Source organism: Nyctereutes procyonoides, unplaced genomic scaffold, assembly GCF_905146905.1.
Source record: "Nyctereutes procyonoides isolate TBG_1078 unplaced genomic scaffold, NYPRO_anot_genome, whole genome shotgun sequence".
Taxonomy (NCBI): domain Eukaryota; kingdom Metazoa; phylum Chordata; class Mammalia; order Carnivora; family Canidae; genus Nyctereutes; species Nyctereutes procyonoides.
Window position 1 is genome coordinate 13,792,413 of NW_026575126.1, and position 19,688 is coordinate 13,812,100.

Below are 19,688 nucleotides of genomic sequence, written 5' to 3' on the forward strand. Positions count from 1 at the left end.
TGTTTTATCAGATAAAGGGCTAGTATCTAAAATCTGTAACAAACTTATCAAACTCAACACCCACAGAATAATCCATTCAAGAAAGTGGCAGAAGACCCGAACAGACATTTCTCCAAAGAAGACATATAGATGGTCAACAGACAGCTGAAAAAATGTTCCATATCACTCAGCATCAGTAGATAACAAATCAAAATCACAATGAGATACCACCTCACACAAGTCAGAATGGCTACAATTAACAGGTCAGGAAACAAAAGATGTTGGTGAGGATATGGAGAAACAGGAACCCTTTTATACAGCTGGTGGGAAGCTGGTACAGCCACTCTGAAAAACAGTATGGAGGTTCCTCAGAAAGTTAAAATTAGAGCTATCCCATGACCCAGCAATTGCACTACGAGGTATTTACCCAAAAGATGGAATAGAAATGCAGTGATCCGAAGGGGCACTTGCACCATATTATATAAATATAACAGCAATGTCCACAATAGCCAAACTATGGAAAGAGCCCAGGTGTTCATCAACAGATGAATGAATAAAGATGTGGTATATGTGTGTATATACACATAATATATATATATATATATATATATATATATATATATATAATGACATATTGTTCAGCCATCAGAGAAAATGAAATCTTGCCATTTGTAAGACATGGATGGAACTATAGAGTATTATGCTAAATGAAGTAAGTCAATCAGAGAGAGAAAAATATATGATTTCATTCATATGTGGAATTTAACACACAAAACAGAGTATCATAGGGGAAGGCAGGGAAAAATAAAATAAGACACTGAAGGTTGCTGGAGGGGAGGGGATAGTGGGATGGAGTATCTGGGTAATGGGCATCAAGGAGAGCACTTGATGCAAAGAGCACTGAGTATTATAGGCAACTGATAAATAACTGAACTCCACCTCTGAAACTAATAATACAGTATAGGTTAATTAATTGAATTTTTAAAAATTAAATTCAATCAAAGACTACCTTCTCTCCACTGGATACAAATTAGTCAGATATTGTGTTCATATTCATTATTGTCAGATATTGTGTTCATATTCATTATCTCATCTAAATCAGTTTAACTGCTATAAATTATAGCCAAATTAAAAAAAAACTATATGCAGCAAAGAAATCCTTATCTTAACAGATCATTACAGAAACTGAACCATTTTATTGGGCTTCTAGATAACCAAATAATAAAATGTTAAAAGTAACAATAATAAGAAGTAACGTAGAACTTACCCTGAATCACAGAAACAGTTCCACAGTCCTTGGCCATGACTCCAGAGTAAGCGATTAAAAACCCGGTTGAAAATTCGATATAAACTTACTTCCTCAGCATCAGGTACCTTCCAGATGCGTGGAAGAATTGTTCGAATACTTGTTTTTACTATGTCCAAAACCTAGTGGAAAAACCAAAGTTATTTCAAGATCTAGGTGTATAAGTGTGTGTCTGAAATTCAAAGATGAATATATGTAAATCAAAGATACATACACACTCATTCACTGAATAATAGCACAGAGTAAAAATCCCCAGATATAGGTCCAAGCATTTATGAAACTCTGATGTACGACATAGGTAGCAAGTTAGACCACTGGAGTAAGAAGAGATTAAGTTTAAAATTTAAATTTAAGTTAAATTAGTAAATGGAGACCAAAAAAATAGTGAGTTTTATTAAGAAAATAAAGTTGAATTCTCCTTCACTCAATTAACAAAAATCAACTGCAGAGGGATTAGGGCCTTAAGTTTAAAAAATAAAACATTAAATATCTTAGTGAAAAGTACTGGTGAATATCTTTTAGTCCTTAGGTTAGAAAAAGATTATTTTAAGTCACAAAAAAGTATGAACCATAAAATATTATTAACAGATTGATTATACTGAAATTAAGAACTTCTAGACACCAAAAGATACCTTAATAAGGAAAATAAAAGATCAAATTAAAAAATGGGAAAAAACTCAGTGGTTAAGCATCTGCCTTTGGCTCAGGGTCTGATCCTGGAATCTCCAGATCAAGTCCCACATCAGGCTCTCTGCATGGAGCCTGCTTCTCCCTCTGCCTATGTGTCTGCCTCTCTGTGTGTGTGTGTGTGTGTCTCTCATGAATAAATAAATTTAGAAAAAAATAAAAATAAAAAAATATGTATCTCCAACAAAAGATTAATATCAGAAATACATAATGGACAGCTAACAAATTGTTGACACAAACACCAACAACTTAGAAAAAAAACAGACAAAAATATATAAACTGGAATTTCACAAAAGGGAAAATAAGTTTGCCCAATACACATAAGAAATAAATATTAAAACTAAAATAAGATATCATTTTATGCCATTTAACTGATAAAAATTCAAAGTCTGACAATACCAAGTGCTAGAGAGCTAGGGATATGCAAGGTCTCTTAGACATTATTAGTGGGAGTCCCAAATAGTAAAGTCACTCAAAAATAGCTTGGCATTACCTCCTAAAGTTAAAAATTCAGATACCTTATAAACTAGCAATATTATTGCTAAGAGAAACACTCTCAGGGGTTAAAAACAAGAGGCATGTATAAGAATGTTCTAACAGCTGTTCACAATTACACCTGGAAACAACCTAGTTGTCCTTCAGTGGGAAAGTGAAAAAATCAACTGGTACACTCATTCCCTTGAACTATTACATAGTAACCAAAATGAATGAAATACAGCAACACTCAAAACACAGAGCATCTTAGTAATATAACAATAAATTTCTAAAAATGCAAACCTGAAATTATATACAGTATGAAACTCTTAAGAGAAGTAAAAACAACTAAATATTAAAAATACATGTGAGGAATAAACACAAACATAATAATTTATAAAGAAAGAAAGGAACTGGTGAACCCTGAATTCAAGAAAATGGCTACTTGAGACATGGAAAGGATGACCAGGGGGATGGAGGAGAGTCATTTCATTAGATAATAATAGATCATTGCCAGCAATATAGTTTTTGTCTTGGGTGTTGGGGGTCACATATGGTAAAATTAACCTTAAAAACACTAAATAAGAGCAGGCCAAAGACATACCAATAATGAGAGAGTACCATGAAATAAGGACTATGATTAAACTAATTCAAAACAACTGAAATCCTAGAGGTTTTTTAAAAAAATTATAAACCCAAAAAGTGATTTTGTTCAATTCACATGTATTTAACACTTACGTAGGTATTTCCAATGAAATCTTGTTTAAAGTTTATTTTATTTATTTATTTATTTATTTATTTATTTATTTATTTATTTGAGAGACACACAGAGATAGAGGCAGAGACGCTGGCAGAGAGAGAAGCAGGGGGCCCAATGTGGGACTTGATCCCGAACTCCAGGATCACACCCTGGGCCGAAGGCAGATGCTCAACCACTGAGCCACCCAGGTGTCCCCAGTGAAAAGTCTTTAAAAAAAAAAGTAAGCACCAACAAATATAGTTATTCAAATTTCAATACACCAAAGTAGATTTTTACTTTTTTAAATTTTTTTTCCATTTTTTATTTTTTTTAAAGCAATCTCTACATCCAACGTGGGGCCCAACTCACAACCCTGAGAGTTGCATGGTCTACCAACTGAGCCAGTGAGGTGCCCCAGGTTTTTACTTTTTATTTTATGTATCTCATTGAAGGAACTGCCTGTAAATGAGTGAGTGGTGAGAAGGGAAAGAAGCTTGCAAATATAAAGGCTGAAGGAAGATAGAATTTCTCTCAATTGGCACAAATATATAGAGACTTGGAAGCAGATAAAAAGAAGAATTTAATTTGTCTGTCTTTAAAACAGCCATCTTTTAAAAAGTGATACTAGTTATCTCTGATGAGGTAAATGTAGAATAAACATCTGTTTAAAACCAATTCAGTAAAAAATTTTCAAAATAACTTTTTATTTAGAGAAGAATGTCAGCTCCAGCTTCTCATGATGAATGGTGTGAGTAGCCTCAGGCCTTCCCCTCCTGTTCCTGCTTCCCTCACCCTGAAGTGGGAACAGTACAGCAACTCCCACTGCAGGTCAGGGGCCTGTCAGATGAGGAGGCAGAGAATAAGGAGAGAAACTGCAATCTGTAATAAAGCCACTTGGGAAAAAAATTATCCTGGAAAGTCTTGTTACTACAGATAACAAATGTTTAAGCATTAACAGGACATTTTTTTAACTCTAATATGAATTATTCATAATAATGCTGTTAGGTCTATTAGGCATGAATTCGTACCTTTTATTTTTTTACAATTTTCATTTAATCTATTAGTTTAACTCTATATTTTTTCAAGTAGAAAGCAGTACTCATGACTGATGTGATAGAGGAATCCACACTAGCAGTAAATGATAAATTTAAGTCATTTCTCAATTTTCATTTCTACCTTCTATGTATAATGAATAATAATAGGCCAAAAGTTGTAGAGAAAAGGTAAAAAGTAGCCATGTTAACATTATTTTCATATTCTACTATTTTTTTTAAAGATTTCTTAATTTGGAGAAGGGAGAGGGACAGGGGAGGTGAAAAGCACTCCCCACTGGGTGCAAAGCCCCACACATGACCCTGCGATCGTGACCTGAGCCAAAATCATAGTCAGATGTGTTATCCATTGTGCCACTGGCCCCCTTCCTGAGCCAAAATCAAAGAGTCTTCCACTCAGTCGACTGAGCCACCCAGGTGCCTCTTTCATATTCTATTATTAAATAATTATTCAACTTTACAGCGTTCGAGATGATAGGTTATTTATTTTTTTGAATACAGTTTATGGAAAAATGCTTATGATGCGCAAGAACAAAAGAGAAGGGCAACTAACGGGCATCGCCTGCCTGCTCTATACCAAGCACTGTACTAGGTACATTCCTTAGTAGGGACTCTCTTGGCCACTACTCTGCACATGTTTTATTCTTAGTTTAGAGGGAATTTTCAAAACATGACAGTCTAATATTCTAGCCCACACATGACTAAAAGCAACTTCTGAAAGTGGCCAGGGTGTTAGAGGTGGAGAATGCTTCTGTTCTACTCCTAAGGTTTCCTCCAACATGAAGAGATGAACAAAATATCCTAGGCCTCTTGTAACGCAACAGCATCTCTACCTTAGTGATTTCCCAGAATCGTGAGGCTAGCATGGTCTAGGCCACCCAGAAACTTGCCCCTTCTTTCCTGAGCAGCTCACGGGGAGCACACATTGTCCTTTGCTGCTCTTTGCCTTCAATTTTAAAGGAGGCAAGCGCCCTGGCCCTGAGGAAAGGAATGAGTTAGAAAGAACTATAATTTGGAGGGCATGAGGGCATGCAAACCAAGGGCCACAAGAACCTGAATCCCTCATCTCCACTCTGAGCATTCACATACACTCTTTCCTCTGCTTGGGACAGTCTTCTCCTACCTATTCACCTGGTGAACCTACTCAAGGTGACCTTTACCTGTCACTGACCTATGATCCCTTCATCCTTTGTTTTTCCCCTATTAAAAATTAGCTTCCTTTATTTTAATTTCCTGTTTAATATAGACTGTTATCTACATAAAGGAAGGCATTATGCCCATCTTGGTAAAAAACTTATGTACCCAAGGCTCAAGACAGGTCTAGCACTCAGCAGGTGTTTTATCTTAGTGAAACTGTTCCTTACAGCAAGGTGAAACCTATGCAAACGAGGTAAAAATCAGAGCTAACACTTACTGAGGGTGTCCTATAGACCTCCCTGTGGACCAGGGACTATTCTAAACACTTTTATATATAGCAATCCATTTAACCCTCAGAACAAAAACGTAAGGTAGATACAAATTTGTCTACAGTTCCTTTTCAAAAAATCTTGAGGCTATATTCCACAACCACACACATTACTATTTCTGCAGGAAAATATGTGACTATTCAAACCAAGAGACAAGACAGAAATAACACATAAATTCCTGTCAGGTCGCTGTCACCAAATGAATTCAGGTAGGTTAGGTTTTGCTGCCTAGTGGTTATGAAAATTTTTAGGTTTTGAGGACATTTCTGGATCTCATTTTATGGATGGGAAAACTCAAGCATGGAGCAGATAAGTATCTTTGCCAAGATTACACAGCTAGTAAATAGATGACACAGCTACGTAGACAGATCTACGCTCCTAAGCACTACCCAACACTGCCTCCAAATTAATTTGACCTGTCCAAGTGTCAATAGCAAACCCTAGAAAAGAATCAAATTGTCACTTCTTAGATTCAGATTTGCCTCTACTCAAGTAATACTTGGGAAAATGGATGGGATCACTGTGTATAAGCAAGACTGCCAGGCAGTCCGGGTGGGTCAGTGGTTTAGCGCCACCTTCGGCCCAGGGCTTGATCCTGGAGACCCGGGATGGAGTCCCACATGGGGCTCCCTGCATGGAGCCTGCTTCTCCCTCTGCCTGTGTCTCTGTCTCTCTCTGTGTGTCTCTCATGAATAAATAAATAAAATCATAAAAAAAAGACTGCCCAGGCACCCCCTCCATCAGGGCCATGGCAAAGGGTCTCATCTGCTTAAAAGGCTATACAGGGCAGCCCCGGTGGCTCAACGGTTTAGCGCCTGTCTTTGGCCCAGGGTGTGATCCTGGGGTCCCAGGATTGTGTTCCACATCAGGCTCCCTGCATGGAGCCTGCCTCTCCCTCTGCCTGTGTCTCTGCCTCTCTCTCTCCTCTCTCTCTCTCTCTCTCTCTCTCTTTCTCTGTCTCATGAATAAATAAATAAAATCTTTTAAAAAAAGGGCTATACAGATGGGGAGACAGAGACTGTATCTTTAACAAAACATCCACTGAATAATTTTAGTAAGGCAGAGAACAGACAGGTAAAGAACCAGATTGGAAAGAGGTAAATTAATGCCAGTTCGTTTGTAATGCTCTTTTGGATATCCAGGTGCTTTGGGGTTAGAACAAAATGGATGGAAGATGAATAATTTGTGAAACACAAAAACAAATGGTCAGCACAGTGCCCTTCAGGTTTATCTGTGGACTCAAGTGAGGGTAAGTTATAGAATACAAGTATCCATTTCCTGACACTGTGACTTTTAAAAGCATCCTGAGCCAACATTAAGCTCTCTGAGGGAAAAATAAATGGGAGATTCGGTCAATGAAAACATTAATAAAATGAAAAGAGTTGTCTTTCCCATATGAAATATAGCATGTTTGAAAGCATAAAGTACACAAATTCATATTTTGCAAGAATATACAGATGTTGAATGACAAACTGCTCCATATGGCTGAACAGTTGGTTCTAAATTAAAATAATGGCATGAGGTGAGGGAGGTTTAGAAATAACATTAAAATCACTACATGCTGTACTAATGATGCATGCAGCAGCCATGGCTATAGGGTAAAGGCATTTTTGCTGATGCAAAACGAACAGCTCTGTACAGCATCTATGTCAGCCCAAATGAAAAAGAGACAGAAAATAATAACATCAAAATGTATGCAGAAGCAACTACAGTAGGCATTAAAAAGAAATTGCTATTTAGAGAAGAAACACTTGATAAACAAAGATCTCTTAGAACTCCCAAAAAAATGCAAATATAGCATAAGCTTAACATCACTATGAATTTCTCTTCATCCTCCAATCTTGGGTTATGCCTAGATATCACATCAGAGAATAAGCTTTTCAGAAAATTTGGCATTCTTCACAGCCCACCAACACTGCAGTATTTTCATACTTCACATATATTCCTTATAAATTATATAAAGCAGCTACATTCTTGGCAGAAAACTACATTACGCAAGTGTGGAGTTACCACAACACGATATTAAATAGGATTAGCTATTTCCATTTTCACCTGGTGAGGATTCTTTTCAGTATCTAATTCCCTCATCCTTGACCTTTGAAGTTTACATCCATTAAGGAAAATTTGAAATAAGGCATGTGAAAGAGTTTGCGTGTGTGGGTTCTAATCTTAGAGTTTTATAACATTTTAATGAGCAACCAGAAAATGCTTGGATCCTGGAACAGAAAAAGTGAGATATTTCAACAATGGTCTATAAATGGAATTAAGAGATTTTAATGAGAGTTTTACACATTCCACACATAGCATAGTGCGTGGGACATGGTAGTCCCTCAATTAGTGTCACTGAATGCATGCATGTTAGAGTGAGCAAATAACTAAATGAACGAATGAACAACTCTCAAAATCCCCAATGTGCTTAGCTTAGTTCTTGTACCAAACAGCAACCGATAAATGCCTGTCAAGTTAAATCGTATCACACACAGCCTTTGTGGCATGCCATTAGACTCAACCTGCTTCCAAGACTGCAGCTAACTGACAGCCTCCCCATTCAGGATCCACTGCAACAATCAACTTCATGCTCTCCTCTGCTCCCAACCAAGGGATTGAGCATGGATGGGATACCAGAGAGGGGTTATTCCCACCTAGCACGATCCCTCTAACAGCTATCTTTGTTCTGGCTCCCTATCAGCCCGATGAGGCTCTCTTAGAACTTCACAAGTCTGAGGTTCTTCCTCCCCAGCCCTCCTGCCCTCCCTTCACCACTGTCAGACCCAAATTGCAGTTTAAAGGCTCTTCTCATCTACTTGAACTCTCTCTCTTTTATCTGTCTTGGGTGTTTTCTCTTATAAATCTCTTTCACTTCTAATTCTGTCCTATGTCTGCTCCCCAGGCAACAGAACTGACACAGCCTTCCAGTGATTATTATCATCCCAGACAAAAGAAGGATAGATCTGATTAATCCACATCTAGATGTAAATTAGTTAAGTCTTTGGCCTTCTAAATAGGTAACTCTTTTATAATATATAATTCTACATTCCACAGCTGACCCACATTCAAAAAACTGGATGCAGCTTTTGGCTTTATAAAGCAATAGGACAGGTTTCAAACAGTCAAATAAATGGTTAAAATATTACAACCCAACAATTTTTATATCCCATTTTATATCCTACCTAAAATAATTCTGCATATGAAGAATCCTTAGTACAGTAGCCTCCCCTTATCTGTGGATTCACTTCCCACAGTTTCAGTTACCTGCGGTCAACCACTGTTGGGAAGTAGATGATTCTCTTTCTGACCTATTGCCAGAAGGTCAACAGTTGTCTAACACTGCATCACTTACTTCATCTCATCATGTGGGCATTTAATCATCTCACATCATCACAAGAAAAAGGGTGAGTACAGTACAATAGGATATTTTAAGAGAGAGAGGCCATATTTTCAAAACTTTTATTATCATATGTTATCATTGCTCTATTTCATTATTAGTTGTTAATCTCTTACTGTGCCTAATTTATAAATTCTACTTTACCAGAGACATGTACGAATGAGAAAAAAGCCTGGCAGGAGGCTCCTTAGTAGGAAAGAAATCAGCCTGCATTTTACCCTTCCCATGCCTGAGCACTCTCCCATATATAATATGTCACTTCTTCACAAACCCCCCCCCACACTACTTAATGTTACAAATCTCAAAGAAGTCCTGAGAAGTTACTTGCCCCAAGTAAAAGGCTGAGATAGTAATGAAACCAAATCCATGTGACTACAAGTCCAGTACCTCTTTCCACTAATAGTGCTCCTTATCAACATATAAAGCTTAAAAAAATTTTTTTCAATGCACTTTTCAACTCATTATTATATTGGTACTCATATTTCAAGAAAAAAATCTTTCAGTCAATCATTCTCTGATCCCACTTTACCTCTGATTTCATCTGAAATAAAAAGATTGGGAAGAGGTAGAGTAAAAAATGTTTATATATATAGAGAGAGAAATCAGACAAAACATATTTAACTTTGTCTCAATGATTATTTTCACAATATATATCTTTAGGGACACCTGGGTGGCTCAGCGGTTTGGCGCCTGCCTTCGGCCCAGGGCGTGATCCTGGAGTCTTGGGATTGAGTCCCACATGGGGCTTCCACATGGAGCCTGCTTCTCCCTCTGCCTGTGTGTCTCTCTGTGTCTCTCATGAATAAATAAAATATTTTTAAAAAACAGAAAAACAATATATATCTTTATACTTGTCTGAGCTAAATTTTAAGTATTTCACTTAATTAATTGTAATGCTACTGATTAAATGAACAGAATGTTAAATAAATATATATGTGTATATATATCCCAATTAAAAATTCTTTGCTTATGTTAGAGCTCAAGACCTCTGCCCCTGGCTGGCCTGATGATGTGCATTCATGATGTGTGTATTTGTTATGCTTCTTTTTATGATCATGGGTGAAAGAACCTAGAAACTTGGCAGGGTTAATTTTACAAAAAGGAAAGGTTTTCCAAAAATTCATTTCCTTATTATTCAAATAATTACTCATGGGTAAGAGCTCTTCAATGACCCTTGCAGTAAGGGCCAGAATGCCATCACACTAAGAATGCTGCTGAAAGCTGCCTTCTGTTTCTTTTGCTGGGAGCATTCCACCTTCTACTATGCATCTGAGAATAAGGGTCTGTTTTGGAAAAAGGGTTTTAAAAAACAAAATGGCTGGGGGAAGAAAAGGAAACTCAGTGATCATAACCATAGAAAGAAAACTGCCACAAATAAGTTGCACATGTATAAATCCTGGGTTTTCCCATTCTCATCGTAGCCCAGGCCTACCATCTCTGAGCCAACTCTCAGGGCCTCTGTGACAATGGGCAACTGGGCAGGATACACTTGCTCTAATTAAGATCAGCCCTTATTGCTCCAAGAGTCAAAATTCAAGCTACAAATTCGTCTGCCAAAAATAGAACTAAATTACCTATGTAAAAGTATTACTATAATCGCTTGGGTATTGTGAACTGTGGGACTTTAACAAGCTTTGTATTGAAGATGGGTCTTACTACTTTTTACAAGGACAGAAGACATATAGTAATTTTGGCTTATGCCAAAATGGAAGGAGCAATAAAAGGGCTCAAAGAAAAGGTAACTAGATACACAAGTTGTACTACAAACCATGCCTCCGCACATTGGTGCTTCCACTCCTGTAACATAACAGTGTATGATAAACCTGGAGATGTGGAGGAGAGGATTACACAAACATAACCCACTCCAAATATTCTTCGAGTAAATCAGCAGAGGAGAAATAGATATACTGCCAAGAGTACTTGCAAGTAAATTTATAAGCAATCATTTAATCTTACTCAAAATTTATAAACCAAATTGAGCATAACAATCCTAAAGTATTAAATAGTTTCTTCTAATTCACAAATATTACTACTATTCACACACATCATTTGATTATCCCCTACAATGTTTATCAGACCTTCTCAAATCACATGTAGGAAAACAGAATGACAGTGTCTTAATTTGTTGTTGCTGTTCAAGTACACACACATTACTAGCGAAGAAAAAAGGAAGCAGAAAGAAGCTAGCCCGCCATTGACAGAGTTCATAAAAGAGTCTAGAATTGAGTCAACTTAATAAATGCTTATAGAAATCCTCCTACAGGTAACTACAAAGTAAGACAAACCCCTGGCTTTGAAGTGGAAAAAAATTAGTACCTAAACCTCTCAAGGCAGACCATAAGTACAACTGAGTACAAAGTGCCACGAGGATCTACAACAGAGAAAGCTAACATCTGATTGGGGTGGAATCCAGACAGGCTTCACAGGAATGCCTGTGTCTCCCTATCATTCTGCCATTTTAAAAAAGATTGCTTTAAATTGAAAAAATATATAGGGAAACATACAAAAACAAAGAGAAAAACAACACCAACGTCACCACTTTCATTCCTTTGGCTCAGTGAGCCTACCTACCCTCTAGAAAAACATCATCTTAACAACTTGGTACCTAGTTTGTAAACATTTTTAATGAAAAAATTTTAAAATAGTACGTATACATCTGTCATTTAAAATGGGCTAAAAAAATTAAAATAAAATAAAATAAAATAAAATTAAAATAAAATAAAATAAAATGGGCTAATACATATTATTGCACAACATGACATGTTTGTTTAATTTACTATCTTGATAGCCTTTTTGGATGGCTTATAGAAGGAAAAAAATTGAGAGAGGCATTATTTCTTTGAGATGCCCATGGCAATGATGCCCAAGGCAATGATGACCTTACTGGACATTCTTGCAAACCCTCTAATGTTATTTCTCAGCGGGAAGATAACTGAGAAAGTTATTATCTAAGAACATATTTAGAAGGCTGCCCTGGTCTGCCTAGCTCCACACTGTCAACTACAGTCCCCACTAGACACATGTGGCTATTTAAATTTAAATTAATTAAAAGTAAAAGTTTAGTTCCTCAGTCACAATAGCCACATTTCAAATGCTCAATCAGTGGCCACATGTGCCCAGTGATCACTGTGCTGGACATCACAAATACAGAATATTGCCATCTTTGCAGAGAGTTCTATCAGACAACATCCATGGTCTATCAGACAACCTTTTTATTTCAGCTGGCTAGGGAATGCAAGTTAGTCACAAAGACTACATGGGTGAGTAATGGAGAAGGAAAATGAAGGCCACCCAAATCCAGAAGGCTCCCTCTGTATTAAGGTGATCCACACATAGTTGGCATTTATTACTTTGAACCCAGAATGTCTCTGGACATTTGAAAAGGAACACCTGAGAGCTGACGGGCTCGTGGGCTCCGGATGACTGCTTACTGATCGTATCCTTCACTCACGATTAGTAAAGTTTGGCTCATTTTGCTAATGTACGTTAGTTTCCTATGTTGCAAGTCATAATCCTGTGCTCTCAGGTCAAGAACTATGAATGCATCATAGGATTCAATTTAATGCAACTGAACGGTGTGGATGTGCTATAATTTATTGAACCATAAATCTATTGATAAGACATTTAGGTTTCTTCACATGTTTTGCTCTCACAAATACCATTGAAGTGAATGCTCACGTATGTCTATCTTTCATTTACTCAGACAATTACTGGGTATGATAAAATGCTGTAAGTAATTTTGCTGAGTCATAAGGTCATGAACATTTGTAATTTTAATAGATACTGCAAATCACCTTTTTAAAGAGTTGTAGCAATGTATTCTCCCTCTAATAGTAGAGCAAAAGCTCTTTTATCCAGACTATTTCCATCACTGGTATTATCTGTCTTATTAATTTTTGTCAATATGATGGTTTTTACTTGCTTTTCCTTCATCATTAGTGAAGCCAAGGATCTATTTACATGTTAATTGGGTATCTGAAGACACATAAATTGTCTTTTCATGGCCTTTTTATGTACTTTGCCATTTTATTTATTAATTTTTATAGGATAGCTTGTCTCTTGCTGGTTGATTTGTAAGAGGTTTTGGTTTGTTGGCGTCAACTTTGTGTTTTATGTACCACAAATTTCTGTCTTCCTCCATACTCCTGCTCCCTTCTCCTCAAGGCTTCTGTTATTTGTTTTAAAGTTTTCACGTAATCAAATCTGTCAATATTTGCTTTAAGACTTCTGGGTTTGAGGTTTTTCTGAAGAAGTGGTTCTCCCATTCTGAGATTATAAACATATCTTTTTAAACTTTTAATATTTTCTTTTTTTACATATTAAGCTATAATCTATCTCGTATTTATAATCTATCTGGTATTGATTTTTGCAAATGGTGAGAGATAAGACTCCAACCCAATTTTCTTACAGATAGGTAGCCAATTGCTTTAGTATTATTGGGGTGGGGGAAATTACCTTTTCTCCACTGCTTTAAAACATCCTATTTATCATGTATTATGTCTTATATATACTTTAATCTTCTTCTGGACTATTTCATTTTAATTAGCAACTTACCTACAGTCTTCCATTACAAAAAGTACATGGACCTGAGAAAATTTAGGGTTCTGATTCTAATAAAAAGTCCTTATTTTGATCAATCAAGGCTACAGTCAGTAACTTAGCAAACATTTATTTGGGGCTTATAATATGTTTTCAATTTACCTCTGGATCAGCTTTGCTATACCGTCCTCAATGGCAGCCCAGTATTTGGCATGCGATAGAAACCAAGTAATTAGTTGTTGAATGTGTTAATGCAAGATTGTGAGTTCAGTTCACCCAGATGAAAGTACATAAAAAAGTCATCATCTGAACAGTGTCAACTTTCAGCTTATTAGCAAAAAAAAAAAAATATTAAAAGAGGAAATGATAGTTTGTATTCCTGAAGGAATACAACTTCATTAAAACTACTAAAATAGTATAACTCCCCCAAAATTATGTTGCAATGCATTTGATGGGCTGCTCAAGCTGCTGGCCATTCCCGTCTCCTACTGTCCAAGATAACAATCACATACCTTTTACTGTCTCCTTAAACCTCTAAAAGCCCCTCCCCATCAGAAGAAAACCTTTACATCTTCCCTGCAGGATGCTAGACTCTGCCTTCTGTCCTGTTAGAATAAATGCTCCTGGTTAGGACAAACTGCCCCCAGCTTACTTACACAAGGATTTTCTATCACCTCTCTTGCCTGTGCCATTCCTGTCTTCTAGATCATTTTCATCAGCACACAAACAACTGCAAATATCTTCATCTTTAAAAAAACAAACAAACAAACCTTGTCATTAACCCCCATGGCTCTCCAGCTACCATATTTCCCTTTCCTCTCTACAGCACAACTCCTTGGAAAGGCTATGCTAGCTGTATTTTTTTCCTCTGTGCCTTTTATCCCTTGAAACTAACTCCACTCAAGTTTTACTCCCTACTATCCTCCTGACTTGTTATGATCAGGTCACTATTAACTTCCACATTGCCTAAAACTGCAGTCAGGTCTTCCTGCCCCTATCAGCCACAGCCGACTCCGCTGATCACTCTGTCCTTAAAATAATTCCTTTACTTGGTTTCAGGGACACCCAGTTCTCATGGTTTTTCACACCTCACTGACTACTCCTTCTCGGTCCCCTTAAGTTAATCTTCTTCCTTCAAAACACACACACACACACACTTCTCTGGTTTCTACATGTGGAAGTGGCCCAGGGCTCAGTTCTTGAAACTCTTTTCTTTTCTAACCACACTTGCTCTCTAGGTAATTGCATCTGGTCCTGCCAGTTTAAATATCCTGGTTGAGTCTTAAGTTTTGTATCTCCCATACACAACCTTAGCTCTGAAATAAAAAAAAAAAAACTATATATACAAATACATACTCAATACTTTCAGTTGGATCTCTAATCAATATATCAGCCTCAGCATGTCCAAAACCAAAATCAAAGTAAGAAGAAACAATGGTAATAATAGGAAGAAACCCCTGCTCTTCCCCAGCATCTGCCCATTCAGTTACCACCTTAACTAAGCAACCAGTAGCTCTTGCTCTATCATTCCAAAAACCTTCTAGTTGGTCTCTACTTCTATTTTGCTACATTCCCTCTACCCCAGTTCTATTCTCTACACAGTAGCTCTCATGATCCTTTTAAATTATAAACTAGACTCTGTAATTCTTCTGCTCAAAATTTTCCAGTGACTTTCCATCACTTGGAATAAAAGCCACAGTCTTTCTAGAACCTATGAGGTGTGATCTGACCCCTGCTCATGCATCTAACTTCAGTGTTCCCCACCACTTCACTCACTCTTGACCAGCACAAGCCAACTATCCTATAAACAAGGAAATGAAATGATGCCTTCTGCGCCTTCATGGACACATCAATCTAGCTTCTACCTCAGGGTAGAAGCTCTTCCCCTCCACCTGACACATTCTAGCTGTGGTTATCTGCATAGTACTATTTTATTTAGGTCTCTGCTCTAAGGTAACCTTCTCTCTATTTTTCAGCCACATTTATTTTTCTTCATGATACTTAAAACTAGCCCACATTCTATTACATATTGCTTATTATCAAACACCTCAACTAAACTATAAGCTCTATAAGATCACAGGGCTTTTCTTAAATTCATTTTTTTTATCCTCAGAACCTAGGACTGTACCTGAAACACAGTAGCCGTGTAATAAATATTTGGTGAAGAAACGAGTAAACAAATAAACATGTACATAGTTGAATTATGAATACAGTTTAATGGTCTTAATATATAACACCAAAGGGCAAACCTATTTTTGGCATTACTCACTTTTCGTTGTTTTACAGAGTCCAATTTTATGAGCCAATATGAAGCCACTTTTGTTTTGTGATACTTCCAGTTATCAATGATCTGTTTTGGGGAAGAAACATTAAGAAATTAATCTAAAATTTTCCACAGAGGTAACAAAAAGTAAATGAATGGGTTGAAGTCAATTTTACTAATTAATTTGTGAAACAGAGGTACTATAATATTACTTGCAACAAAGAATGTGTACTTTCATGGGGATCAGAGGTTTAGCACCTGCCTTTGGCTCCCGATGTGATCCTGGAGACCGGGGATTGAGTCCCACATTGGGCTCCCTGCATGGAACCTGCTTCTCCCTCTGCCTGTGTCTCTACCTGTCTCTCTCTCTCTCTCTCTCTCTCTCTCTCTCTCCTCTCCCTGTGTGTCTCTCATGAATAAATAAATAAAATCTTTTTTAAAAAAAGAATGTGTACTTTCATAAAGACATATGCAAAGATTCCTAAATTAAAGAAGCTATCAGAATCTGAAGTTTTCTCTTCTTGCTGTAAAAAGCATACAGTCTCTAATATATTAAAGTCAAATGTCCTCAGGTACATAGAATTTGGGAAGAAGCCCAAAACACAGATTTTTCATTTTAATTCCAAGAGCTATCTTTACCACATCACCTATAATAACAGAATATTGAACATTAGAAGACAGCCTACATATAATTAGGATTCTGTTATTCTTTTGTTTTGGCTTTTTTTGGGGGGGGGTTATTGGTACAAATCTACAGTTTCTGAATATATATTCTAGTAATATGCACTGTAGAAAACAGATTAAAATATTTCCTGCATATAGTATACATATAGTCAACAACCTAATGTCTTAAATAATTATTCATTATTTTTTATAAATTATATAAGCTTATATATATTCTTTATAAAATAATCACATCAGCCACGAATATTAGTTCTACTCTGATTATCTAATTTTTCTTCTACTTGATTCAAAAGGGTGGTATATAACTAATATCTCTAAGAAATAAAAGTAAAATGCTACAAAATTTTTGTCTTTATCTAGAAAAAAGAACTTGATTGAATAATATGTAAATAAAAACACATTTACTTAATGCTTGAAAACAAATGTACATTTTTCCTTTTCTCATGATGTAACAAATATCAGCTTGTTTATAAGTAATATATATCATTTTTACTTTTTAAAATATACATCTAATAACATAATGTATAATATTGGGGGGATTTGGTTATAAACTATGTCATGATTACAAAATAGAAATTGCTACTATTAATTTTTTAAACTAAGAAAGTTAAATCTTTATTATTATTTGTTTTCTGTTTGTTTCTAGACAATTGCTTCAGACGTAAAAAAAAGCAAAGTACGTTTCTTCTGGTTTCTATCCTACAACTGGCCACTAGATGGTGCCTTCTCCTCTGGAACAGCAAGAGCAACAACCAAAAAAAAAAAAACAAAAACAAAACAAAAAGCAAACAAAAAAAACCCAAAGACCAAAGCTCCAAACAAAACAAAACAGGGAAGCCAGAAAACCACCTCTGTTACTGAGGGATTATCTAGGAATGTCAACTTGAAACAAATGTAAATATGAAATCAATCTTTGAAAAAAAATCAATCTTTGAGTGAAGGAATGCTCTTTCACAGAAATCTCTGAATAACTTGGATCTTCCTTCTAAAATAGCAGTAAGTCATTGACTTTAATGTGAATTTTTAGGACTCTGTCATTTTAGAATGTTCCACTGGGTGGTGCAAATGTGTTTATAACAAGAAAAACATACTCAAGCCATTTTGAAATTTGACAAAAACCACTCAAGGTCTCACACTGAAATATTCTTGACATTTTATACCCAAGGCCCTACTTTTTTTCACTACAACACATCCCATGTTATGTCCTTCTAAATCTTTATGAAGGAGGCTTAACTTTGATACTTCTTTCATCATTAAGAAAGGTAATTATTTAACAGTAATTATTCTCACTTGATGAGGCAATTGCATCATTAAAATAGGACTATACAGTAAAAGGTATTTTGCATTACTGATTATGTGATCTCACTGCTCATGAATCATAATAACTAAAATAACCCTTGTATTTTCTAAAGCTTGTGGAGGTTGAAAAGAATATCAATTAAGTTTACCATGTCATTGAGAATAATGCCATTAGGAAATAAATTTTAATATTTTAAGAATAATAAAAAGTTGTGAATTCCTTGAAATTTCGTATATGTCAACTACTCACATCTTCTATCAGAAGTAATGATTCTGCATCTGATTTTCCTGGAAACCGGATCTTCATGTCCTTGAGGACAAATAAGGTCTGACTTGTTAGATCGTCTTCTTGTTCCTTTGTTCTCAGTTGCCGCAAAGACTCACTCTTAAATTTGAAAGAATACAGATATTTGGAGGGGGTCTTATTTCATTGTGCCACTATAATCTGAAAGATATTTCTAGGTAAAAATGATGCACTTTTAATTGAAAAAAAAAGACAATGAAAAAGAAAATAATTTCTTTTACATTTATTCTTAGGATTAAATGGATATGATTTCTTAAGAGTATCTTTCATACTTCCACACAGTTATAGTTTACTTAGCTCAAAATACTAAAATAAAAACAAGTGTTTAAAAAAAGACTCCCTGGTCAGATCATTTGTTACATATACCTTAGGCAATTCTTGATTAGAAAAAGTAACTATTGATTGTTACCAAGTAAAATTTATTCATTTGTATTTTCTAAACTTTTCCCTTTGCGATCATTATCCACATTACATAAACAAATTAAATAAATCGCTGGCCTATAGTATATAGAGACATCTATCTGAGCATCTACAATTAAGCTTGGTTGCAAAATAAATTCCCTGACTTCTTCAACAGTGAATCTCTGGAATTCATGCTAAGGAAAAAATACTATGTGTTAAGTTACTATACAGAACACATTATCAACAATGTTAATACTTCAGTGCTTTAAGGATAATTTATCAATATTTTGTTTTTCTGACCTATTAATCAATAGTCCCATTAAGGAAAATTTGCCATCCAACAAATTCCCCCAAATTTACTGCACAATACACAAAATGATATATTTATTCATATGATTTTCAACAAAATTATCCCACACCATCAGCAAATAGAAAAAAATGCTATTCTTAGTGTCCATCTTCAAGTTCCATGATATAATGGAGTCTGCTTTTTAAGTTATAGACTAGGATAGATGAATAATCCGAATTCCAGAAGACCATGAGCTGAATTATATCAAGGATCTTTAGTTCAATCTGTCCTCCACCCAGCTGATCCGTCTGCCATCTAAATCCTGAGTATAGTGTTTCCTGTAATCTCAGAGAAGCAAAATAGATGACTTACCATCTGAGAGTTAGGAGAGCTGGCATCATTAGTGTGAGGCAGATGCCTCATGTAGGAGGAAGTACGATTTAAAGAATGTGACCGAGACCCTGAAGTTGGCCGGGATGCTGCTATCATTTGTTGAGCAGAAAAGGGGCGGTTGTCCACACTGGAAGGTGACTGAGAAGAGATGGACCGAGGGCAACTGACTGAACGCCTAATGGAGCCTATTATAATGGAAAAGAGGGATAATACAGTAGTAGAGTTAGTACAAGTTTTCCACTGTACTGGGTTTATTTAAACTAACAATTAGACCACATGGGAGTAAAACAGCAATAAATGTAAAAGCATAGGGATCCCTGGGTGGCGCAGCGGTTTGGCGCCTGCCTTTGGCCCAGGGCGCGATCCTGGAGACCCGGGATCGAATCCCACGTCGAGCTCCCGGTGCATGGAGCCTGCTTCTCCCTCT

At 36.2% G+C, this 19,688-nt stretch overlaps 1 protein-coding gene across 3 annotated transcripts in view; it reads right to left on the reverse strand.

Moving 5' to 3' along the window:
• TTLL7 (tubulin tyrosine ligase like 7) overlaps positions 1 to 19,688 on the reverse strand; it is a 145,332-nt gene that overhangs the window by 29,698 nt on the left and 95,946 nt on the right. For 2 of the 3 annotated variants that reach the window (XM_055341163.1, XM_055341164.1), the window contains exons 16-19: positions 19,241 to 19,446; positions 18,124 to 18,258; positions 15,897 to 15,977; positions 1,247 to 1,407 (exon numbers count right to left, since the gene is read on the reverse strand). In XM_055341163.1, coding sequence (XP_055197138.1) covers positions 1,247 to 1,407; positions 15,897 to 15,977; positions 18,124 to 18,258; positions 19,241 to 19,446 — 583 coding nt within the window. Of the gene's footprint in view, positions 1 to 1,246; positions 1,408 to 1,520; positions 1,600 to 15,896; positions 15,978 to 18,123; positions 18,259 to 19,240; positions 19,447 to 19,688 lie in introns of those variants that run through there. The other variant, XM_055341165.1, reaches the window with a different exon arrangement.